Source organism: Chiloscyllium plagiosum, chromosome 18, assembly GCF_004010195.1.
Source record: "Chiloscyllium plagiosum isolate BGI_BamShark_2017 chromosome 18, ASM401019v2, whole genome shotgun sequence".
In the NCBI taxonomy this organism is placed as follows: Eukaryota; Metazoa; Chordata; class Chondrichthyes; order Orectolobiformes; family Hemiscylliidae; genus Chiloscyllium; species Chiloscyllium plagiosum.
In genome coordinates, this window is record NC_057727.1 from 3,718,700 (window position 1) to 3,742,384 (window position 23,685).

General features: G+C 41.4%; 1 protein-coding gene across 2 annotated transcripts in view; it reads right to left on the reverse strand.

Annotated features, from left to right (window-relative positions):
* eefsec (eukaryotic elongation factor, selenocysteine-tRNA-specific) overlaps positions 1 to 23,685 on the reverse strand; it is a 418,279-nt gene that overhangs the window by 281,763 nt on the left and 112,831 nt on the right. For both annotated transcript variants that reach the window (XM_043707583.1, XM_043707582.1), the window contains exon 2: positions 16,783 to 16,990. In XM_043707583.1, coding sequence (XP_043563518.1) covers positions 16,783 to 16,990 — 208 coding nt within the window. The remainder of the gene's footprint in view (positions 1 to 16,782; positions 16,991 to 23,685) is intronic.

Here is a 23,685-nt window from a genome sequence, read left to right on the forward strand (position 1 = left end):
AGGACAACAGGAACATCGGAAGGAAGACAATGTAAATGACAACACGATCAGAACAGGAGGCTTACACCATCTTACTCTCACACTATCAATCTGTCCTAGACATTCTCCAGTATTCCATCAAAACTAAACAAAAGCTAGAGGAACAGCACCTCATTTTATACTTCAGCATTTTACAGCCTTCAGGATTGAACGTTGAATTTAACAACTTCAGATCATGATCTCTGGCCTTGCTTGCATGGATTTTCTCTCAGTAGACCTGACCTTTTTTCTGCTATTAACACCAACAACTGATGCCTACTTTCATCCCTTTCTCTTCTTTACTATGGTTAGCACTTCCTTTGCCTTTTTTCTCTGGGGAACCTTTTGCAATTGTTTCAATTGCTCCTGCGGCCGCCCTTTCTCAACAGCTTAAAAATGACCATTTTCTAGCCCACTTCAGTTCTGCATAAGAGTTATATTAGATTTGAAACATTAAGTTTTTTAGCCTCTCCAGAGATGCTGTCAGACCTGATTCTAACCTTATTCTCCAACATTTTCTTTTATTTCCGAACAGGAGTGATTGTGGGTCCTGTTTAATATTCTCGCCATGGTGACTGATGAATGAGAGAGAGTTATGTCAAGAGAAAAGGAAAGAATGAGACAGCAGGCAAGCCCAAGTTAAATTTTGAGCATCCATGTACTAGACAGTGAAATGAATGAGTGTGAATTTACCTCACCAAGTATCGATTTTCCCCCAAAGTCCAATAAACACTTTCCATTTAAAAACATGACACACAATCTCCTTGTCACCAGCTGCAGTATAACACAACCCAGTTTCCTGGCGTCATTTTTACATGGGTTACTGCTAAACTAGCAGGTTTGTTTCGGAAGGTTTGCCTACAAGATTGCTATACTTCTCAAGTCATTTAGTTGTTTAAGGGACTTGATTTTACTTGACACATTAAATGGTCACAGTGGGGAACCACTTTCAAGATCAGTACCAGTAATTCGACAACTCAGCCAGTCTCTGGTTGTGGTCGGGTCTTTAACATTCAGATAATTACACAGCAGTGAACCTTACCGCACAAGGTTTGTTGGTGGTTTACTGCTTTGTGGGAACAATTTTGAGTGGCATGGGTCACAATACTCAGGATCTGGTCGTCTTTGCATAAGATTACTGCATTCTCTGAGTCCCACAGAGATTGTAGAATGAAAACAATTAAATACACCAGTGAAAGAACTGGACATTAATCAATGCTACTGTAAACTTTTAATTCTTTACATCTAATTAAAATTACATCTAATATACATCAATGGCCAAAACTACCAACTTTGTTTTGATTGTAGGTAATACTGCCAAATGTGAAAACAAGAACAAAGGTGATGTAAACGAAGAAGTAGTGAATACCTGCAGGAAAGTCTGGTGCCTCACACACTCTTGATGGAGCAATGATTTGCTGCATTAAAAGATTAAAGATCTGTTACATTACAACGATACATGGAATCTCCTGACAGTTCACTGAAGGGGAAATGCAATCCAAAAGAGGATGGTAACATACATGAATAGGCCAAAAAGACACAGAAACATAGAAACAGGGGCATGTGTAGGCTATTGAAACCTCCCACCCCCGGGCTTGTTCTGCTATTCAATATGATCATGGCTGATCTTCCAACTCAGTCCCTTGTTCCCATTTTCTCTCCTTTGATACCATTAGCATAAAAAAAATCTAACTTGTCATTGACCACTATAGTCACTATGCCTAGGCCCAGTATGTAGAAACTTAACTGTTATGAGCCCTGTTGATGGTACTGCTGGCAAGTCAAATCTCAGAATGAAATCTGGCTTGACTAATCATATGGATTTATTTGGTTCACTAATATAGTAATTAATCACTGAGGCATATTCACATGAGGCTGCGACTTGCTTCAGCAACAAAACAGAAGTTTACTATGCAAAAAAAAGCTAAACATATACCACAGTTAGAATAGTCTCCAAACACACAGCGAAGTTTCAACCTGTTTCCTGACACTATCTGTTACAAAGCTTTAGAATACTTGACTGAATCCTTCCAGGTTCTTTGCTGTGGACTGCAGAAACAATTCAGTGAGTCCTTTCTAAATTTGCTGACATGAATTTTTGCACAAAACCAAGACCTAAACATTTTCAGTTCTAATAACCTGCAGATTTCTAACTAAATACTCCTTTGCAAGTTTCACAAACTAAACTCCTCTGCTGATGTAATTGGTTCCCTTGAACTGCTTCCAGGTAAGAGACTAAACTGGCTTTGAAACTCAACAATGATGTCTTCTGAACTGAATAATTTGCTTCTGAACTGAATAAAAGAAAATTTGCTCAAGTTCGATTCTTCCAAACTAAAAACTAAGCTAATAGTCTGTTTGCTCCACCAGGTATCATTACTATGAAATTCAAACTCCAGAAATGATATTAACAAGTGTAAATTATATATCTCTCACCACATAACATCCAATATTTCTTAAGTCTCTATCATGAAGTTATTTATTGGGTACTTTTCCTGCAGTCTCCCCAGTACACTGATAGATTCAATGCACTCCCTCATTTGGCAGTTTTTAAAAATGTATTCAGGGACAAAGATGGCATTTAATGACTATCTCTAATTGCCAGATTGATAGTGAGCTGCCTTCTTGAACCAATGCAGTCCTTGGGATGTATATGCTCTTAGTGCTGATAGGAGAGAGTTCCAGGCTTTTGACCTAATGACAGTGAAGGAACAGTGATGAAGTTCCAAGTCAGGATGGTGTGTTAGTTAGAGGGAAACCTGCTGCTTTGATCTTTCTAGGTATTGAGGCCTAGCGTTTGGATGATGCCATTGAAGGAACCTTGATGAGTCACTGCACAGCATCTTCTTGACCAAACTTTCCATGAGTGACCTGTTGAGGAGTCTTATCAGGCCCACAAACACTGTCCCAAATGCAGGACATACAAACGAACATTCGGAAAGAAGATGCACTTCCTGTTAGAGGCTGTTTCTTTCTCTACCTTTGCTCATTAGCAGGTGAATTGATGAAGGTACAGTAGTTGTAAGTGGGGCAGTTGCAGGTGAAACACTGATCCTTCTCAAACTGTCAGAAATTATGAATTCAGAGTCAGGTATTCAGCTAAGTCTGAAGCTGGTTATATTCTTTTCTGGCATTACAAGCAGATTGATGAACAAAAGCCAAAGAAGAAAAATTGATAGTCCCAATTATCACTTCAATACTGAACCCTTTCCTTTGCCTGGGCATCCTTCTCATTATACATCTATCAGTAATTCTGGACTGCCATAATTACTTTCTCAAGCGTAATGGCATCAGTCACACCAGTAAACAGAAATCTCACAGTCATGGGAGTAGACTCTCACTGTGCTGTACCTTTTTGAACTACGGCACAACCAAGGGACATAATAATATCCCCCTTGAGATCTGAACAGGATAATCATGTCTTTCATATTGTGAAGGTGCATCGAGGTTCATAAAAATTCATTAAGATATTTAATTTCACAATGAGTGAACTACTGTACAACAAAGATCAAGTGTTCCAAGCCCATTAATTTTGTTAATCAAGTTGTCTGCACATTAGTAGACACAGAAGTCCACCTTGTATCGGTGAATCATCTTATGTGAGTTAAACAAGATAATTTTTGCACTCTAAACTTTTTATTGCCTCTGCTATCTGCCAGATATGCAATAGCAGTTCATAAAAGATTGAGCTGCCTGCACGAGTCTGTGTTTACCTGGGTTTGACACTGTTCACATCCTGAAACAGATTAAAGACTCTCCAACAGAAGGTGAATGAGTTGCTCTTTAATGACTGGGACAGACTAACAAGTGCTTATTCTATCCAAAATTAGCATTACTAGTTGATTAAATGTTAACCAGCTGAACCATTTAAAAAAAAACTCATATTGATTCATGGTGCATTTAAAAAAAAGCTGTCTCAAAAGCTAGTGCTTCCAAATAAACCTGTTAGACTATAACCTGGTGTTGTGTGACTTTTAACTTTGTCCACCACAGTTCAACACCAGCTCCTCCAAATCATAAAAAATAATAACTGTTTCAAAATTCTATGCAACTTGAGGACAAAATTTCCACGAAATTATTACAACATCTTTCACATAGTTACTGTGATCAGAAGCACACACCATGTGGGCTCAGCCAACCTCTCTCCAAACTTAGGAAATCTTTCCATGATCGACGATCAAAAACTGATTGTGAATGAACAAGCTGATTGAAACAGTGTTAAGCAAGTTGGGTGCTGAGCTGACCAGTTCCAGCTTTGTTCACACGACCACAGGGAAAGCACAGTGCTGTTCCCTGTCTGGGGAAGAATAATTTGCAGAGAGGTCTTACTTGCTTCCTGGCAGCCCGTTCAGAGAGACACCGTTGTTAACACTGTGGTGTGCTGGGAGACTGGGTTATTTAAAGAAAAAGGGATTTGTGATGGAAAGTAAATGGTACATTTTATTTACACAGACAGAAAGATCCATTTTCCTAAAACGATATAATTGCATATTCATTTCCGTAAGTAGGACCTTGAAATTACATTGTGTATAATATAAGCATATAATTGCTTGACATAGTGGTGTGAAATTCCTTTTACCCTATTTCAGTGGAAGTCGTCAAAGGGACTAAACTATCCTGCATATAGCATTCTCACAGCTTAAATTTCATTCATTTTTAAATGGAGATAGTGCTGAAAGTTAAAAATACAGGTATGTTCCCACTTTCAAGACTGAATATTGAAATGTGATAGTTAAATGATTGTGTTCAGTAAATTTGCTGGATGAGAACCAGCACCATCACATACCTAATAACACAAAGAAACTTCTTTCAAATTTGTAGAGTAAAGATTGATTCAGGATGATCTTATATTTATGACCTTGAGTATTGGTCTCCCTTACAAGTAACAACATTTACCTTGTCAAACCACTGACCAATTCATTCTATTGACTTAAAGAGCCCTGTCAGATCCAGAGTAAAGATCCCACCCCATGTCTGAGTTAAGGTACTTAAGGGTTACATAGAGCAGTTAAAATGTAACATGAAATTACATATTAAATTCTTCTTGCTGCTATAGAGGTTCCGTATTACTACAGAAGAGCATGTCCAAAATCCAGGTGCAATGCTTTTCATCCCAATTCCCACACCAGCATGCTGTGGCCACACTTAGGCAGACTGGCAGTTTTGTGGTAAATTACATGGGATTGAAGACTGCACAAGTTCACCTAATATTGGATTTACACCCATGTCCCAGAAGTAAAAGCCAGTGACTCAACCAAGTTTTAATCAAAAACGGTGTTTACATAGCACCTTTCACAACCACAGGATGGCTCAAAGCGCCCAACATCAATGAAGTCATTTTGAAGTGCAGTCAATTTATAAATGGTATGAAGCTTGTGGTCAAGCCATCATAAATAATAAGGAGAATAGGTAAACAGAAAAAGGTTTCCGCTGCACTGCTGGATTTAAATAGGTTGTTTACAGAAACAAACTGACCCATTTAAAAATCCAGTCACTGCAGAAGAAAAAAAATGAAGGAGTTAAACACATCAGTTTGGATTTATGTGAAAAGAGCTATTTTTGTGCTTCAGTTGGAGAAATCATTTACAGAAAGAACCACTTTATACTTAAAAGAGGCCAACTGGCTATTAATACTTATTTTTTGTACCAATTGCAATCATTAGTTGGTCATACCACATAAACCTGTCACAATTTAACAAAACTACTAAAATATTAAACAGATTTGATCATTTTCCTCTTGTTCAAAAAGGGACAACTGTTGTGTTACATAAAACACAATGGGCTTGTTTTCCCTCCCAAAAAAACTCCTTATAAAGGGGACATTTGCTGTTTAAATAGATTAACTTGCAATTTAAACAAGATGTATTCTGCAAATAACATTATATCCCCTATTGCTAAATACATTTCCATTCCAAACCTATTCAAATGTAACAGGCTATTCGGAGTTCAACGCTTGCCCACAGGCAGGGTATACTAAAATGTAAATTAATAAATTAGATAACTACATCTGCACAGGCAAAGAAAAACTCAACTGAACCCTAAAGGGGCAATTATAACAACAAATTTTGAACTCTGCACATTTGGTCACGCAAATTCAGTAGGACCATGGCAATATTATAGAACAATATAACAATTCATCTTTTATATTCATACAGAAAGTATTTTCAGAACATCTTTAAATCTCCGCATGTACCTTCAGCAGCCTTCAGGCCCTGGAGGTGATTCATGTTAATTTGTTTCAGAAGTGGGAATGTAAGAGTCAAGGGTTTTTTTCAAGAATCTAGACTTCACAGAGATGACAGTCTTATTTAGAGCTGGAATCCAGAGACATCTGAAGAAACACCACTCTGACAGTTATATGCTCTTCAAAATACAAACTTCATGCTCTGAAAGAACTCTTCTCCTTTGCAAATCTTGAGAAGCTTGAAGTGAAGAACCAAAGCCCACAACACAATCAAGATAAGAACAAAAAAATGGATGCAATAAATCTAGTGGTTGATGTTTGATTTTAAAGCCTAGTGACTCTAGAGAAAGAAGAAATTGAGGGAATCAAGGGGCTGAACAGCTCTAGAGTCTTAGGAAAGGATAAATTGAAGTAGATGGTGATAGAACAAATTTGCAGAAACAGAGGCGACTAGATAGGATGACATATGTGAGGGTTGCAAGGCATGAGGGACAGATTCACGAGTACTTTAAAATTAATGGTATTTCATTAGCATAGGAAGAGAAAGCTAGACAGCAAAGGAAACAAAGAAAAAGTTGAGGAAAAGAGAGAGGTAAGAGTGAATCATAAGATGTCAAAGTAGAAGTAAGCCATTCAACCCAGTGAGTCCACCCTGCCATTCAATGAGATCATGGCTGGTCTCATTATCCTCAACTTCACTCTCCTGGCTGATCTCCACACCATTTATACATTGTTTAGAAAATTGCTATCTCAGCCTTGAATAGACTTTATGACTTTTCAACAGTTTTCTGTAGTAAAGAATTCCATAGATTATAACTATCTGCAGAGAAAGATACCCATCTCTGTCTCGAATGGGCGACTCCCTACTCTGAAGTAAACTAGGCTCTCTCCAAAAGAAACAACATTTCCACATCTACCCAGTCAAGTTCCCTGAGAATCTTCCATGTTTCAATCAGGTCTCCTCTCATTCTAACCTCCAATGCGTACAAACCCAAACTACTCAACCTCTTCTCATAAAACAATTGATCCATAACCAGGATAAACCTAATGGAATTTCTCTGGACTGCCTCCATTGACAGAATATTTTTCTTTAAATGTTCACAGCATTCCAATTATGGTTTGTCTAATGACTTGTACAACACAGCCAACATTCTATTTGCCTATCATATTACGCTCCGAACTTGGATGCCAGCTTCATGTGATTCATGCATTAGTCACTCTATGCTGTAGCTTTCTGCAGTCCTTTGCCATTTCAATGTTGAGTTCTCCAATTTCAAATAACCTCCCTCCGTATGCCCAGACTCCCTTCCCAGCCCTTCCCCCTCCATTCCACTCCTCCCAGCCACTAACCGGATTCATTCCTCCCATTGACCAACCAGGTCGTACCGTCTGCCTGTCTTCACCTATCCCCACTTCACCACCCTGCCCCTGCCACCTCCTTTATCTGCAGCTCCACCTACACCCACCCTCCTGAGGGATTACACCCAAAACGTTGACTTCTCCATCTCCTGATGCTGTCTGGCTTGCTGTGTTCTTCCAGCATCCTGCTTATCCCACTTACTTTTGTCATCCACAAATTTGACGATAGCACACTGATTTTCCTCATGCAAGTCTTTTTCTTTGCAAATAATTGTGGGTCCAGCATTTATCTTTGTGGACTGCCATTGTCCCCTACGTCCCAACCCTCTGTCTTCTTTAATTAGATAGCTCATCTTCTATCCATGGGCTCTTATCTTATTAACTAGCCTTATGTACAGTACCTCATCAAATATCTTTTGGAAATTCAGGTATATTACATGTACTGGTTCCCTTTTATCTAGTCTGCTTGTAACCTTTCCAAACAGCTGTAATAAATTTGTCAGGCACAATTTTCCCTCCATGAAGCCTTGCTGACTCTGCTTGATTATATTACGGGTTTCTAAATTATCTGCTTTTACATCTTTTATATTAAGACTCTAGCTTTTTCCCAACAACAGATGTTAAGCTAACTGGCCTAAAGTTACTTGTTTTTGACTCCAGTCTCTCTCCCTTTTAGAATAATGGTGATACATTGGCTGCATCTGGAACTTAGCCAGAATCTAAGATTTCTTGGAAGATTAACACCAATGCATCCACTGTGTACACGCTTTAAAATCCTAGGATGCAACCCATCAGGTTCAGGGGATGTATCAGTCTTTCTCTCCAATAGTTTCTCCAGTACTTTTTCTCTTGTGATAATTATTGTGTTTATTTCCTCTCCTTCTTTTAGCCTTTGATTATTCAGTACTTTTAGAATGCTATTACTATTCTATATTGCATGTCTGAGGCAAAGAGTTTATTCAACTCTGAGATTCTCCAGCTCTTTCAATTTTATTGCCGATCTCCAGCACTCACACTATTTTGATTTTGTTAAAATTAATTGGTTGAGATTAAAGAGGGTCACATAGTACATAAAATGAGTATTTAAAGCAGAGAGATCTGGAAGTTCAGGTCCATTGTACCCTGAAGGTGGCTGCACAGGTGGATAGAGTAGTCAAGAAGGCATATGGTATGTTTGCCTTCATCGGATGGGGTATTGAGTATAAGAGCTGGCAAGTCATGTTAAAATTGTACAAGACATTGGTTCGGCCGCATTTAGAATACTGTGTACAGTTCTAGTTGCCACATTACCAAAAGGATGTGGACGCTTTGGAGAGAGTGCAGAGAAGGTTTACAAGGATGTTGCCTGGTAATGAAGGTGTTAGCTATGAAGAAAGGTTGAGTAGGTTAGGTTTATTTTCATTAGAAAAAAGGAGGTTGAGGGGATCTGATTGAGGTCTACAAAATCATGAAGGGTATAGACAGGGTGGATAGACACAAGCTTTTTCCCAGGGTGAAGGATTCCATAACAAGAGGTCATGCATTCAAGGTGAGAGGAGAAAAGTATAAGGGGGATACACGCGGTAAGTATTTCACACAAAGGGTGGTGGGTGTCTGGAACGCGTTGCCAGCAGAGGTGGTAGAGACAGGCACGGTACATTCATTTAAGGTGCATCTGGACAGATGCATGAGTAGGTGGGGAGCAGAGGGATATAGATGCTTAGAAATTGGGCGACAGTAGATTTGGATCAGCTCAGGCTTGGAGGGCTGAAGGGCCTGTTCCTGGGCTGTAAATTTTCTTTGTTATTTGTACCACTGACGCTTAGTTGCAGCAGTGTGTACTGTCTATAGGATGCACTGCAGAAATATATAATGGCCCTTAGATAGCACTTTCCAACCCATCACCGCTTGCATTAGGAAGGACAAGGGAACCCATCACCTGCATGTTCCTCTCCAAATCACTCACAATCCTGACTTGGAAACAGATCATCGTTTCTTCAGTGGGTCAAAATCCTGATATTCCCGACTTAATGGGATTGTAGCCTGTATATCATATGAACTGCAGTGATTCAAAAAGGAAGCTCACTATCTCAAGGGGAACTAGAGACTGGGAATAAAGCTGGCCAGCAGCACCCATGTCTCTCGTGTGAATGAAAAACAAATCAGCATTGTGAAAAAATGTACCCCCATTGACGCAACTGCAGCAAAAACGAAGATGCATTTGTGGGAAAGTTAGATGAGTATGTGGGGCAGAAAGTAACAAAAGGACATGTTGACTGGGTGTGTCGAAGGAGAGTGAAGTATAAATGTGGGGTATAAACCTGTCGGGCGCAATAGCTTGGTCGTGTGCTGTAAATGTGATGCAAGAAACATCCTTCCTAAATTTCTGGGTCTACACAGGTAAAACAGGAGAAACCTGCAAATGTAAAATCAAAGCAGAAATAGAGCAGTTATTCAGGGTGGGTTTCAGGATTTCTGTGTGATGAGTGTGGACACCCAAGAAGTTAAAGTAATGTATAGTGCTCGTTACATTGCTTAATGGGCAACCATGTGGGCTGGTAAGGTTTAAGCCATATAACTTGAAATTGCTTGGTTCAATCCATGATCTAAAATGAATTTAGGCTGGAGCAGCTCTTGGGTTAACAGAATTGGCCTTGGTATGGCTGGACTGCCACTTCTTATCAAGATCTTGCTAAAGAGATGAGTAGGGTAAAATTACAATGCAGGATGATGGCCAGTCACCAGAAGTGCCACTTAAGCAGACAAGGTGTTAGATTTGGAGGTAGGTGAGCACTTTGGTGATAGTGACCACCATTTGGTTATGTTTACTTTAGCGATGGAAAGGGATAGGTACGTACTGCAGGGCAAGAGTTATAGCTGGGGGACAGGCAATTATGATGTGATTAGGCGTGATTTAGGATGCATAGGATGGGGAAGGAAACTGCCGGGGATGGGCACACTTGAAATGTGGAGCTTGTTCAAGGAACAGCTACTGCATGTCCTTGATAGGTATGCACCTGTCAGGCAGGGAGGAAGTGGTCGAGCAAGGGAACCGTGGTTTACTAAAGAAGTTGAATCTCAAGAGAAAGAAGGCGGCTTATGTGAGGATGAGATGTAAAATCTCAGTTAGGGCACTTGAGAGCTATAAGTTAGCCAGGAAAGACCTAAAGAAAGAGTTAAGAAGAGCCAGGAGGGGACATGAGAAGTGTTTGGCTGGTAGGATCAAGGAAAACCCTTAAGCTTTCTATACGTATGTCAGGAATAAAAGAATGATGAGGGTAAGGTTAGGGCCAGTCAAGGACAGTAGTGGTAAGTTGTGTGTGGAGTCCAAAGACATAGGAGAGGCGCTAAATGAATATTTTTCATCAGTATTCACACTAGAAAAAGACAATGTGGTCAAGGAGAATACGGAGATACAGGCTACTAGACTAGATGAGATTGAGGTTCACAAGGAGGAGGTGTTAGCAATTCCGGAAAGTGTGAAAATAGATAAGTCCCCTAGGCCAGAGGGATTTATCCTATGATTCTCTGGGAAGCCAGGGAGGATGTTGCCGAGCCTTTGGCTTTAATCTTTATATCATTATCTACAGGAATAGTGCCAGAAGACTGGAGGATGGCAAATGTTGTTCCCTTGTTCAAGAAGGGGAGTAGAGACAACCCTGGTAATTACAGACCAGTGAGCCTTACTTCAGTTGTGGGTAAAGTTTTGGAAAGGATTATAAGAGATAGGATTTATAATCATCGAGAAAGGAATAATTTGATTAGGGATAGTCAACATGGTTTTGTGAAGGGCAGGTTGTGCCTCACAAACCTTCTTGAGTTCTTAAGAAGGTGACCAAACAGGTGGATGAGGGTAAAGTGGTTGATGTGGTGTATGTGGATTTCAGTAAGACGTTTAATAAGTTTCTCCACGGTAGGCTATTGCAGAATATACGGAAGCATGGGATTGAGGGTTATTTAGCAGTTTGGATCAGAAATTGGCTAGCTGTAAAAAGACAGAGGGGGTGGTTGATGGGAGATGTTTATCCTGGAGTTCAGTTACTAGTGATGTACCGCAAGGATCTGTTTTGGGTCCACTGCTGATTTGTCATTTTTATAAATAACCTGGATGAGGGCGTGGAAGGATGGGTTAGTAAATTTGTGGATGGCACTAAAGTCAGTGGAGTTGTGGACAGTGCAGAAGGATGTTACAGGTTACAAAGGGACATAGATAAACTGTGGAGCTGGGCTGAGAGATGGCAAATGGAGTTTAATACAGAAAAGTGTGAGGTGATTCACTTTGGAAGGAGTAACAGGAATACAGAGTGCTGGGCTAATGGTACAATTCTTGGTAATGTGGATGAGTATAGAGATCTCGGTGTCCATGTGCATAGATCCCTGAAAGTTGCCACCCAAGTTGATAGGATTGTTAAGGCGGCATACGGTGTGTTAGCTTTTATTGGTAAAGGGATTGAGTTTTGAAGCCATGAGGTCATGTTGCAGCTGTACAAAACTCTGGTGCAGCTGCACTTGGAGTATTATGTACAGTTCTGGTCGCCACATCTCTAGGAAGGATGTGGAAGCTTTGGAAAGGGTTCAGAGGACATTTACCAGGATGTTGCCTGATATGGAGGAAAGGTCTTATGAGGAAAGGCTGAGGGACATGACGCTGTTTCCATTAGAGAGAAGAAGGCTAAGAGGTGACTTAATAGAGGATTAGATAGGGAGGACAGTTAGAGCCTTTTTCCTCAGATGGTGAGGACTAGCATGAGGGGACATAGCTTTAAATTGAGGAGTGATAAATACAGGACAGATGTCAGAGGTAGGTTCTTTACTCAGTGAGTAGTAAGGCATGCAGCAGCAGTGGGGAGAAAGTGAGGTCTGCAGATGCTGGAGATCAGAGATGGAAATGTGTTGCTGGAAAAGCGCAGCAGGTCAGGCAGCATCTAGGGAACAGGAGAATCGACGTTTTGGGCATTAGCCCTTCTTCAGGAATGAGGAAAGTTTGTCCAGCAGGCTAAGATAAAAGGTAGGGAGGAGGGACTTGGGGGAGGGGCGTCGGAAATGTGATAGGTAGAAAGAGGTCAAGGTGAGGGTGTTAGGTCAGACTGGGGTGGGGGCGGAGAGGTCGGGAAGCAGATTGCAGGTTAGGACGGCGGTGCTGAATTCGATGGATTTGAATGAGACATGGTGGGGGGAGGGGAAATGAGGAAACTGGAGAAGTCTGAGTTCATCCCTTGTGGTTGGAGGGTTCCTAGCCGGAAGATGAGGTGTTCTTCCTCCAACCGTCGTTTTGTTGTGGTCTGACGATGGAGGAGTTCAAAGATCTGCATATCCTTGGTGGAGTGGGAGGGTGAATTGAAATGTTGAGCTACAGGGTGGTTGGGTTGGTTGGTCCGGGTGTCCCAGAGGTGCTCTCTGAAACGCTCCGCAAGTAGGGGGGCTGTCTCCCCAATATAGAGGAGGCCACATCGGGTACAGAGGATGCAATAGATGATATGTGTGGAGGTACAGGTGAATCTGTGGCGGATATGGAAGTTTCCTTTGGGGCCTTGGGGGGAGGTGAGGGGGGAGGTGTGGGCGCGAGTCTTGCACCTCCTGCGGTTGCAGGGGAGGGTGCCGGGAGTGGAGGTTGGGTTGGTGGGGGGTGTGGATGTGACGAGGGAGTCACGGAGGGAGTGGTCTTTACGGAATGCTGATAGGGGAGGGGAGGGAAATATATCCTTGGTGGTGGGGTCCGTTTGGAGGTGGCGGAAATGGCGGCGGATGATGCGCTGTACATGGAGGTTAGTGGGGTGGTAGGTGAGGACCAGCAGCAGTGGACTCACCAACAGTAAGGGAATTTAAATAATCATTGGATTATACATATGGATGATAATGGAATAGTGTCAGTTAGGTGGGCTTAGATTGGTTTCACAGGTCAGCGCAACATACAGGGCCAAAGGGCCTGTACTGAGCTGTAATGTTCAATGTTCTAATCTTCAAATGATTCTCAGAGTATGGGTGTCACTGGCAAGATTGACATTTGTTGTCCATTTCTAGCTATCTTGAAATAGTGCAATGAGCAGTGGCTTGCTAAATTATTTTCGAGTCAACCACAACAGCGTGAGCCTACAGTCACTTATTGTCCTTATTGAACTTTCCTTCACCAAAGGATGTTGTGAATGAGTTGGGAATTTTACAATAAACACAATGTTGTTGTGGTCATTTTAAATGGTAGAAATTTTTACTTCCAAATTTCCATTTAGCAAATCAAGTTCAAAATCTCAAAATCATCCATGATGGAGTTTGAATTTAGATTCTCAGTACTACAAGTCCACCAAAAAATGTTGCTCCTTAACTCTTTTATATATCTTTCTCCTGTCATTTTAAACCTATGCCCTCCGGTTTTGGACTCCGCTATTCTGGGAAAAAGACCTTGCCTATTTATCCTATCCATACCTCTTATGATTTTATAAACCTCTATAAGATCACCTCTCAGCCTCTGACACTCCAGGGAAAACAGCCCCAGCCTATTCAGTCTCTCCCTATAGCTCAAACCCTCCAACCTCAGCAAAGTCCTTGTAAACCTTTTCAGGTTTCACAATATTTTTCCTCAAGCAGGGAGACCAGAATTGAATGCGTGTTTCTGTGCTTTACATCTCCATGACTGTAAGCATATGTTGTTACCTCTGAAAGCTGCTGACAACAGTGGAACAATACTACCACATGAATCAGTGTCTTTGGCAATGTGCACCATGGCAAATCTTCAAACCGCTTTGAAAGCACCTTCAGACCTACAACGTCATCCCCTCACCCTCAGAAGGACAAGGGAAGCCAAAGAATGGGAATACCTCTCGAAAATGTTTCTCCAAGTCACATTCCATGCTGACTTGGAATCATATTGCTTTTCATTCAATGCCACTGAGTTAAAATCCTGGAACTCCCAACCTAGAAGCAAATATGTAATACCTTCTGCACACTGACTGCAGCTCAAGGAAGTGACTCTCCATCATCTTCCCTGAATACATGTCCAACATACCAAATAGTTCTGGATACCTGGTGTTCAGCAAAGATTGCGGAAGAAAGGAAAGATGAATGGTAGAAATATTGGTTAAGGAGAATCTGCTGGAGATACAGAATTTGTTTGGTTAGACTAGGCAAAAGTGAGGACTGCAGATGCTGGAAACCAAAGTTCAGATCAGAGTGGTGCTGGAAAATCAACGTTTCAGGCAAAAGCCCTTCATCAGGAATAGAGGCAGGAAGCCACCAGGATGGAGAGATAAATGGAGAGATAAATTTATCTCTCCACCTTGGAGGCTTCCTGCCTCTATTCCTGATGAAGGGCTTTTGCCTGAAACGTTGATTTTCCTGCTCCTCAGATGCTGCCTGACCTGCTGCGCTTTTCCAGCACCACTCTGATCTAAACTTTGCTTGGTTAGAGTGAAGAGAAAATAGAGGTGTTATTACAGTTTACTGGGCTGATAGCTAGAATGAGCTGGTTGTTTTATGATTATAGATTGTACAGGCTGGTTTTGTTTCCACTGGAGTTCAGAAGAGTGAAGAGTGATTTGTTTGGAATGTATAAGATTCTGAATTGACTTGACAAGATTGATGTGTGAAGGATGTTTCATCCTGTGGGTCAGTCCAGAAGATGGGGTGGGGTGGAGTTGGAGAGAGAGATGGTGGTTGGATACTGTGTTAAAGTTGGGCATCACCCATTCAGGGCAGGGATAAGGAGAAAATCTTTCTCTGAGAAAACTGTGCAACTTTGGAACTCCCTGCCTAATGGCAACCATGTAACTACTGTCAATTATCACAAAAATCCATCTGATTCACTCACGTCCTTTAGGGGTGGAAATCTTTTGTCATTACCTGGTCTGGCCAAATGTGATGCCAGTTCCCAAAGCAATGTGGTTGACTCTTATGACAAAGAAGACACTCAGTTTAAGGGCAACTAGGGATGGGTAACAAATTCTAGCCCTGGCAGTGGTACCCACATCCCACACAAGAAGAAGAGAACAAAACAGAATATTATGTAAGTGGAGAAAAACAGAAAAATAAGCTGCAACACAAACAGACTTGGGGGAGCTTGTGTATGAAATGTAAAAAGCTAGCACACAGGTGCAGCAGGTAATCAGGAAGGCTAATGGAATGTTAGCTCTTTTTTCAAAGGATTGGAGCATAAGATTACAAAGTCTTACTGCAACTGTACAAGATGCTGGTGAGACTACATCTGGAGCACTGTGAGCAGTTTTGGTCCCCTTATTTAAGGAAATATATCATTTCATTGGAGGTTCAGAGAAGGTTCACGAGGATGATCTCTGGTATGGAGGGATTGTCAAATCAGCAAAGAATAAACATGGCAATCATTTCCCATTTTCGGGCCAGTTTTAGTGTATTGCGTTCATAGGTGTTAGCGAGTTTTGAGAAGATTTGTAGCTCTTGTTGAGGTTCTGGATGTAGGTTTGCTCGCTGAACTGGAAGGTTCATTTTCTGACATTTCATCACCCTACTAGGTAACACCTTCAGTGAGCCCGGGGACAAAGGCCTCGACCGGAGACTCACTCAAGATGTTACCTAGTATGGTGACGAAACGTCTGAAAATGAACCTTCCAGCTCAAGAGCAAACCTACACCCAAAGACAAAACAGATTGGGAGTCTAATCACTGGGGTTTAGAAGAATGAGATGTGATTTCATTGAAACATATTGCATTCTTAAGGGCTTAAAGGGTAAATGCTGACAGGGTAAATGTTTCCCCTCATGGGACAGATTAGAACCAGAGGACATAGTCTCAGAATAAAGGAGCACCAATTTAAGACTGAGATGAGGAGGAATTTCTTCTCTCAGAATGTTCTGAGTCTTTGGAACTCCTTGCCACAGACAGCTGTGGGGACAGAGTCCTTGTGTATATTTAACGCTGAGATTGAGAGATTCTTCATCAGCAGGGAAATCAAGGGTTATGGGGAAAGCACAGGAAGCTGGACGTGAGGAATTTTGGATCAGCCTTGATCCTACTGAATGGCCGTTCCTACTTCTTATGGTTTTATAACAACAAAAAAAACTATATTTACAAATGAATTAAGACAATGTAAAAAACAAACTTCTGAAATATGTGCATCACTCTTAACATATTGTCAGACTTTTTTTAAAATTCCATATTGGCTTAATTATTTGCCAGGAGTTTGTCCTTTCAAATCTGTATGCCATTCAAAGATCAGAGCAGATATTTAACTCCATCCACCAAACAGAGACACCCAGATTGTACTTGAGATGGGATTACCTTGTATTTTCCAGTGTCTTCTGCATTTTCTTTGTCATTTTGTCTATAGCCGCTTGCTTCTTTGCCTCTGGTAGAAGGTCAATTTTATTCAGGATGACCACCAACCGGGAACATGTAATTTCACCAATCACCAGACATTCCGCAGACTGCGTTTGCATTCCCTTTGTCACATCAATTACCAACATCATCAGGTCAATAATTTGAGAACCTGTAAGTCAACACAGTATTTCATTTTAGGCTTGGTGGAAGCAATTAACAACTTATCATCTGTACGTAAAAGAAAACAAGTTGCTGAGTAGAATTTACACTTTACACTCAAAGAATGTATGGATTCATATGTAAATCCACAAGCACAATATAACCTGCATGATCCTGACAATAAATCATATATATATATATATATAATTTGAAAATCTACTTCTTCAGAATATGCTTCTCGAAACAGAACAAAAGGATTTTATATTAATCCATTTTGTATGGATTTTGAAATGAAAACATCAGTCTGAAGGTTAGGTTTCAATAAAAAAGACAGACTTGCATTCAGGATGTCTCAAAGCTGTTAACAACAAAATACTTTCAAGTATTATGGGCAGCATGGTGGCACAGTGGTTAGCACTGCTGCCTCACATCGCCAGAGACCCGGGTTCAGTTCCCGCCTCAGCGACTGACTGTGAGAAGTTTGCACATTCTCCCCGTGTCTGCCTGGGTTTCCTCCCACAATCCAAAAATGTGCAGGTTAGGTGAAATGGCCATGCTAAATTGCCCGTAACCTTAGGTGTAGGGGAATGGGTCTGGGTGGGTTGCGCTTCGGCGGGTCGGTGTAGACGTGTTGGGCTGATGGGCCTGTTTCCACACTGTAAGTAATCTAATCTAGTCACTGTTATAATGTATAATCACAAGCTGCAGCCAATTTTCATCACTGCAAATTTTCACAAACAGCAACATGATAATGATCAGATAATCTGTTTTAGTATGTCAGTTGATGTCCAGGACACCAGAAAGACCATTCACAAAAAAAAATTGCTGGAAAAACTCGGCAGGTCTGCCAGCATATGTTGAGAGAAAGCAGAATCAACGTTTTGGGTCCAGTGACCCTTCTTCAGAACATTCATGTTCTTCTTCAATATGGAATATTTTAAAGCCCTCAGATGTTCAGTAAGATGATTCACTGAGCAAACTGAGTGCTGCCAATCAAGTCAAAGCCTCAATCCAGTTGGAGTAGGATCATAGAACATAGAACATAGAAGAATATAGCGCAGTACAGGCCCTTCGGCCCTCGATGTTGCGCCGATCCAAGCCCACCTAACCTACACTAGCCCCACTCCTAAACCTTCTTTTCTCTAATGAAAATAGCCCCAAGTGTCTCAGTCTTTCCTCATACGATCTTCCTTCCATATCAGGCAACATCCTGGTAAACCTCCTCTGCACCCGTTCCAGTGCCTCCACATCCTTTCTATAGTATGGCGACCAAAACTGCACACAATACTCCAGGTGCGGCCGCACCAGAGTCTTATACAACTGCAACATGATCTCAGTACACCGGAACTCAATTCCTCTACCAATAAAAGCCAGAATGCCATATGCCTTCTTCACCACACTATTTACCTGGGTGGCAACTTTCAAAGATCTGTGTACATGGACACCAAGATCGTGGTAGGGATTCTATGGTGGCTTCAAGGTTTAGGGACAGGGGAGATCCAGGCTAGGATCATGCTTTGATCAGTATTCAGTGAGTCTTTGCATTTATCTGAACAAGGCAAGGAAAGGATCAGACTAGCTGGGCATTAAATGTAATAATTCAGACGCATGCATGTGTTATAGCCCTGTGCTTGAGGGAACCAAGTGCCTGAAGCAACATCTTTGCAAGAACAGTTTGGGGGGGGGGGGGGGGGAGGAGGTTAGGGACACTACATGGATGCCAGAAAAGGTAGATACATTGAGAGGGTGAAATGAAGTGGAATGACAGGAGGCTTTTGTAGACCATAAATCCCACTAGTCGAACCAAACATTTCCTGATGAAGGGCTTTTGCCCAAAACGTCGACTCTCGTGCTCTTCAGCCTACCATGCTTTTCCAGCACCATACTCTCGACTCTAATCTCCAGCATCTGCAATCCTCACTTTCACCTAGTTGAGCCAAACGGTATGTTTCTGTGCAATGAGTTCCATGTAAATCTAAAGGAAAAGAGCACTGATAATTGAAGCAGTCCCGTGTAGCACCACAGAGATTTGAGGTGCAGGTTCTTGCTCCTTGCACTGCTGATCTAGAGCAGAAAATGTGAAAACTATACCAAATATGAAAGGTAAATTTACAAACAACCCATCAAAGAATATTTTCACAAAACACTGCCAAACAGAATAGAAGTACAATAAAAGTAGCCGCAATACTAAAAGAACTTTCAGAGAAAAACATGTCAAAAATTGATCCTACAGGATTAATTAAAACAAGTTGAGCTGTTTGGAAGAGTACCAGCTGTTTCCTGTTGTGTATCAAATCATTTTGATAAGTGTAGGAAGGGTTAAGTTTAACTGCACATAAATCATTGCTGTTTTTAGAACCAGAACTGTTGGAAACACTTCACAACTGAATACACCCAGCAATATTTTTCCAAGTGCTTCCTTGCTGTTTTGCATTTGTAGTAAACTAGCTAAGGTGAAACTGACTCTAAGGTGATCTGATAGTCAGCCAACACTTTATGTACCATAACAAACCGATCCAAGATGCTCCCTAAAAGATTGTGATAACGATAACAGCCTACGTCAGTACTTGCTGTCATTAAAAAAAAACATTTACTGTTGCAGAAGATTCTTTCTCAACGAAATGAACAACAGCTTGCATTTATGCACTCATTCACCGTAGTGAAATGTCCCAAGGTGTGTTGCATGAGTGTTAAACAACAAATCTGACAATGAACCACACAAAGGCAAATGACCAAAGTTTGGTCAAAGACAGGCTTTAAGGAATTACTGAAAGCAGAAGAAAATGGTACACATGGAGAGGCAATGGCCTAATTATCATTGCCAAACTGTTAATTCAGCTCATGTTCTGGAGAGCTGGGTTCAAATCCCGGCACATCAGATGGTGGAATTTGAATTTAATAAATATCTGGAATTAAATGTCTAATGGTGACCATGAATTCATTGTCGGAAAACTCCACCTAGATTCACTGATGTCCTTTAGGGAAGGAAACGACCATCTTTACCCAGTCAGGCCTACATGTGACTCCAGACCCACAGCAGTGTGATTTACTCTTAATTGTACACTGGGAAATTAGGAATGGGTAGTAAGTGCTGGCCTAGCTAGTGATGCCCTCATCCTGTGAAAGAACAAAAAAACTGTTGAGACGTGCAGAGAGAGAATTCTACTGCCTAGCGTCTTAATATACTGAAAATAAAGCCAGCGTTTAAAGCGATTAAACTCAGTATAGGAGTGCAAAGATCCGGGGTGTGAGTGTGTCAGAACTGTAGATAGTTCAGAGGTATAGAGGGACAAGACCAGGAGGTCTCAAGAATGAGAACTTAAAATTTATCAAGGTACACATACACTTCAAACAGGGGTACACGCAAGTTAGTGTGCAAAATAGTGAGGGTTTAACGGGACTTGGTGCAAATTAGAAATGCAACAATTAAAGAAAACTGAGAAATGTTTATGATGTTCTGAGCTGTACAATGTATTATAGTTTCAGAAACACGACATACCATTTGGATCCCTTTATAAAAATTCAGTGAAGTCTCCTTGCTCGTGCAATTGTGTGGGCTGGAGATTTCTCATCTGGGTTAATGCTTTAGTTTACCCCCCGAGGCATTATGCAAGCTTAATCAAATTTTTAAAAGAAGGTTATAACATATGTTGAACTGACCAATCCGGTATGGTAACCGGGTACCATAATCAGATGCAGTGCTGAAAATGTTGGGAATATGCTTTTACTTTTATTTTTTTCACAGGATGTGGAGAATCGCCAGCTAAACTAGCATTTATTGCCCACGCTTCATTACCCTTGAGAAGGTGGTGGTGTACTGCTTTCTTGAATCACTGAGTTGGTGTCCTCTATCTAAACTTCATGTGAAGAATGGGAAAGTCAATGGACAGCATAGAAAAGTCACTCACTTTTCAAATCTGCAACCTCTAACACCTTGAACAATATGGACAGCAGGTGCATTTTTTGATTATTCACTTGGACGATGTGGACATGGCTGGATGACCGTGTTTTTACTGCCCATCCCTAGTTGCCTCTTGAGAAGGTGGGAGTGAGCTGCCTTCTTGAACCGCTGCAGTCCATGTGCTATGGGTTGACCCACAATGCCCTTAGGAAGAGAATTCCAGGATTCTGACCCAGCAACAATGAACTAATAGTGATAAACTTTTAAGTCAGAATGGTGAGTGGCTTGGAGGGGAACTTGAGGTGGTAGCGTTCCCATATATCTGCCTTGTCCTTCTAGATGAAAATGGTCAAGTTTGGAAGATGCTATCAAAGGATATTTGGTGAATTTCTCCAGTGCACCTTGTAGATAGTACACACTGTTGCTACTGAGTGTCAATGGTGGAGGGGGTGGATGTTTGTCAGTGTGGTGCCAATCACGTGGGCTGCTTTGTCTTGGATGGTATCGAGCTTCGAGTGTTGTTGGAGCTGCACCCACCCAGGCAAGTGGGAAGTGTTCCATTACACTCCTGACTTGTGCCTTGTAAATGATGGACAGACTTTGAGCATCAGAAGATGAATTACTCCCTGCAGTATTCGTACCCTCTGACATGCTCTTGAAGCAACTGTGTTTTTGTGACAAGTCCAGCTAAGTTTCTGGGTAACCCCAAAGGTTGTTTATTATTGGGGGATTCAGTGATGAATATCAAGGGGCAGTGATTAGAGTGTTACTTATTGGAGATGATCATCGCCTAGCATTTGCATGGTGTGAATGTTACTTGCCACTTGTCAACCCAAACTTGGATATTAGGAGAAAGTAGTTGACCCATTGTCTCAGCCTGCTCCTGTCCCCTCATTCTTGATGAAGGCCTTATGCCCGAAACGTTGATTCTCCTGATCCTCGGATGCTGCCTGACCTGCTGTGCTTTTCCAGCACCACACTCTCAACTCCAAGCTTGCATATTGTTCAGATATTGTTGCATTTGCATGGATTGCTTCAGTATCTGAGGAGTTGTGAATGGTGCTGTACATTGTATAGGAACACCATCATAAATTCCCCTCCAAGTCACACTATCCATCCCAAAATGGACATGCATTAACTGTTTCTTTATCACCACTGAGTTAAAATCCTGGAACTCCCAAGCAGCATCGCGGGAGCGCATTCATCACAGGGACTATACAGTTCATGGTGGTGGCTCACCACCAGATTTTGAACAGCCATCAGGGATGGCCAATCAATGCTAATCTTGCCAACAACACTCGGATCCTGAGAATGAATGACCAAAGTCAAGAACATTGAGGCGGCAAACATATGTATTAACATTCATTTTTAATACTAATAAGAGCAATTTATATAATTTTGACGTGTGCTGGGGTAACTTGCGCATAAACCAGATAGCATGGCAATTGAAGATAAAATTGGCATTACCTGCAATGCAAGTTTGCAGCAACAGCCACTGGATAAGAATCACTGTAACAACTTTGCCAATATTCTCCTCCCTAACTCTGGAACAGTGGAATTGATCTTCACTGAGAAAACAGGACTGGCTGAGAGTAAGGCATTTCAGAAATGAGAGGTGTAACTGCTCATGATATCAAAGTACATTACTGCAGCAATATGGAAATGTTCAGTGTTTGTAATAGTTTATTGTTCAGCTACAGAGGAGGGGGTGAAATCTAATAGGTCTTGTTAGAAAATATTCTTCAAAACGTAAGAAAATTTGTCAGTTCACATTCTCTCTATTCCATGAGAATGTTGAGTTGTGCTAACAAACATTCCATAAGATGAAGCTAGAGAAGTGATTGCTGGGTCTCTCGCTGAGATATTTGTATATCAATAGTCACAGGTGAGGTGCTGGAAGACTGGAGGTTGGCAAACGTGCTGCCGCTGTTTAAGAAGGCGGTAAAGACAAGCTAGGGAACTATAGACCAGTGAGCCTGACGTTGGTGGTGGACAAGTTGTTGGAGGGACTCCTGAGGGACAGGATGTTCATGTATTTGGAAAGGCAAGGACTGATTATGGATAGTCAACATGGCTTTATGCATGGAAAATCATGTTTCACAAACTTGATTGAGTTTTTTGAAGAAGTAACAAAGAAGATTGATGAGTACAGAGCAGTAGATGTGATTTATATAGACTTCAGTAAGGCGTTCGACAAGGTTCCCTGTGGGAGACTGATTAGCAAGATTAGATCTCATGGAATACAGGGAGAACTACGCATTTGGATTCAGAACAGGCTCAAAGGTAGAAGACAGAGGGTGGTGGTGGAGGGTTGTTTTTCAGACTGGAAGCCTGTGACCAGTGGAGTGCCACAAGGATCGGAGCTGGGTCTTCTACTTTTTGCCATTTACATAAATGATTTGGATGCGAGCATAAGAGGTACAGTTAGTAAGTTTGCAGATGTCACCAAAATTGGAGGTGTAGTGGACAGCGAAGAGGGTTACCTCAGATTACAACAGGATCTGGACCAGATAGGCCAAGAGACTGAGAAGTGGCAGATGAAGTTTAATTCAGATAAATGCGAGGTGCTGCATTTTGGGAAAGCAAATCTTAGCAGGATTTATACACTTAATGGTAAAGTCATAGGGTGTGTTGCTGAACAAAGAGACCTTGGAGTGCAGGTTCATAGCTCCTTGAAAGTGGAATCACAGGTAGATAGGATAGTGAAGAAGGCGCTTGGTATGCTTCCCTTTATTGGTCAGAGTATTGAGTACAGGAGTTGGGAGGTGATGTTGCGGCTGTACAGGACATTGGTTAGGCCACTG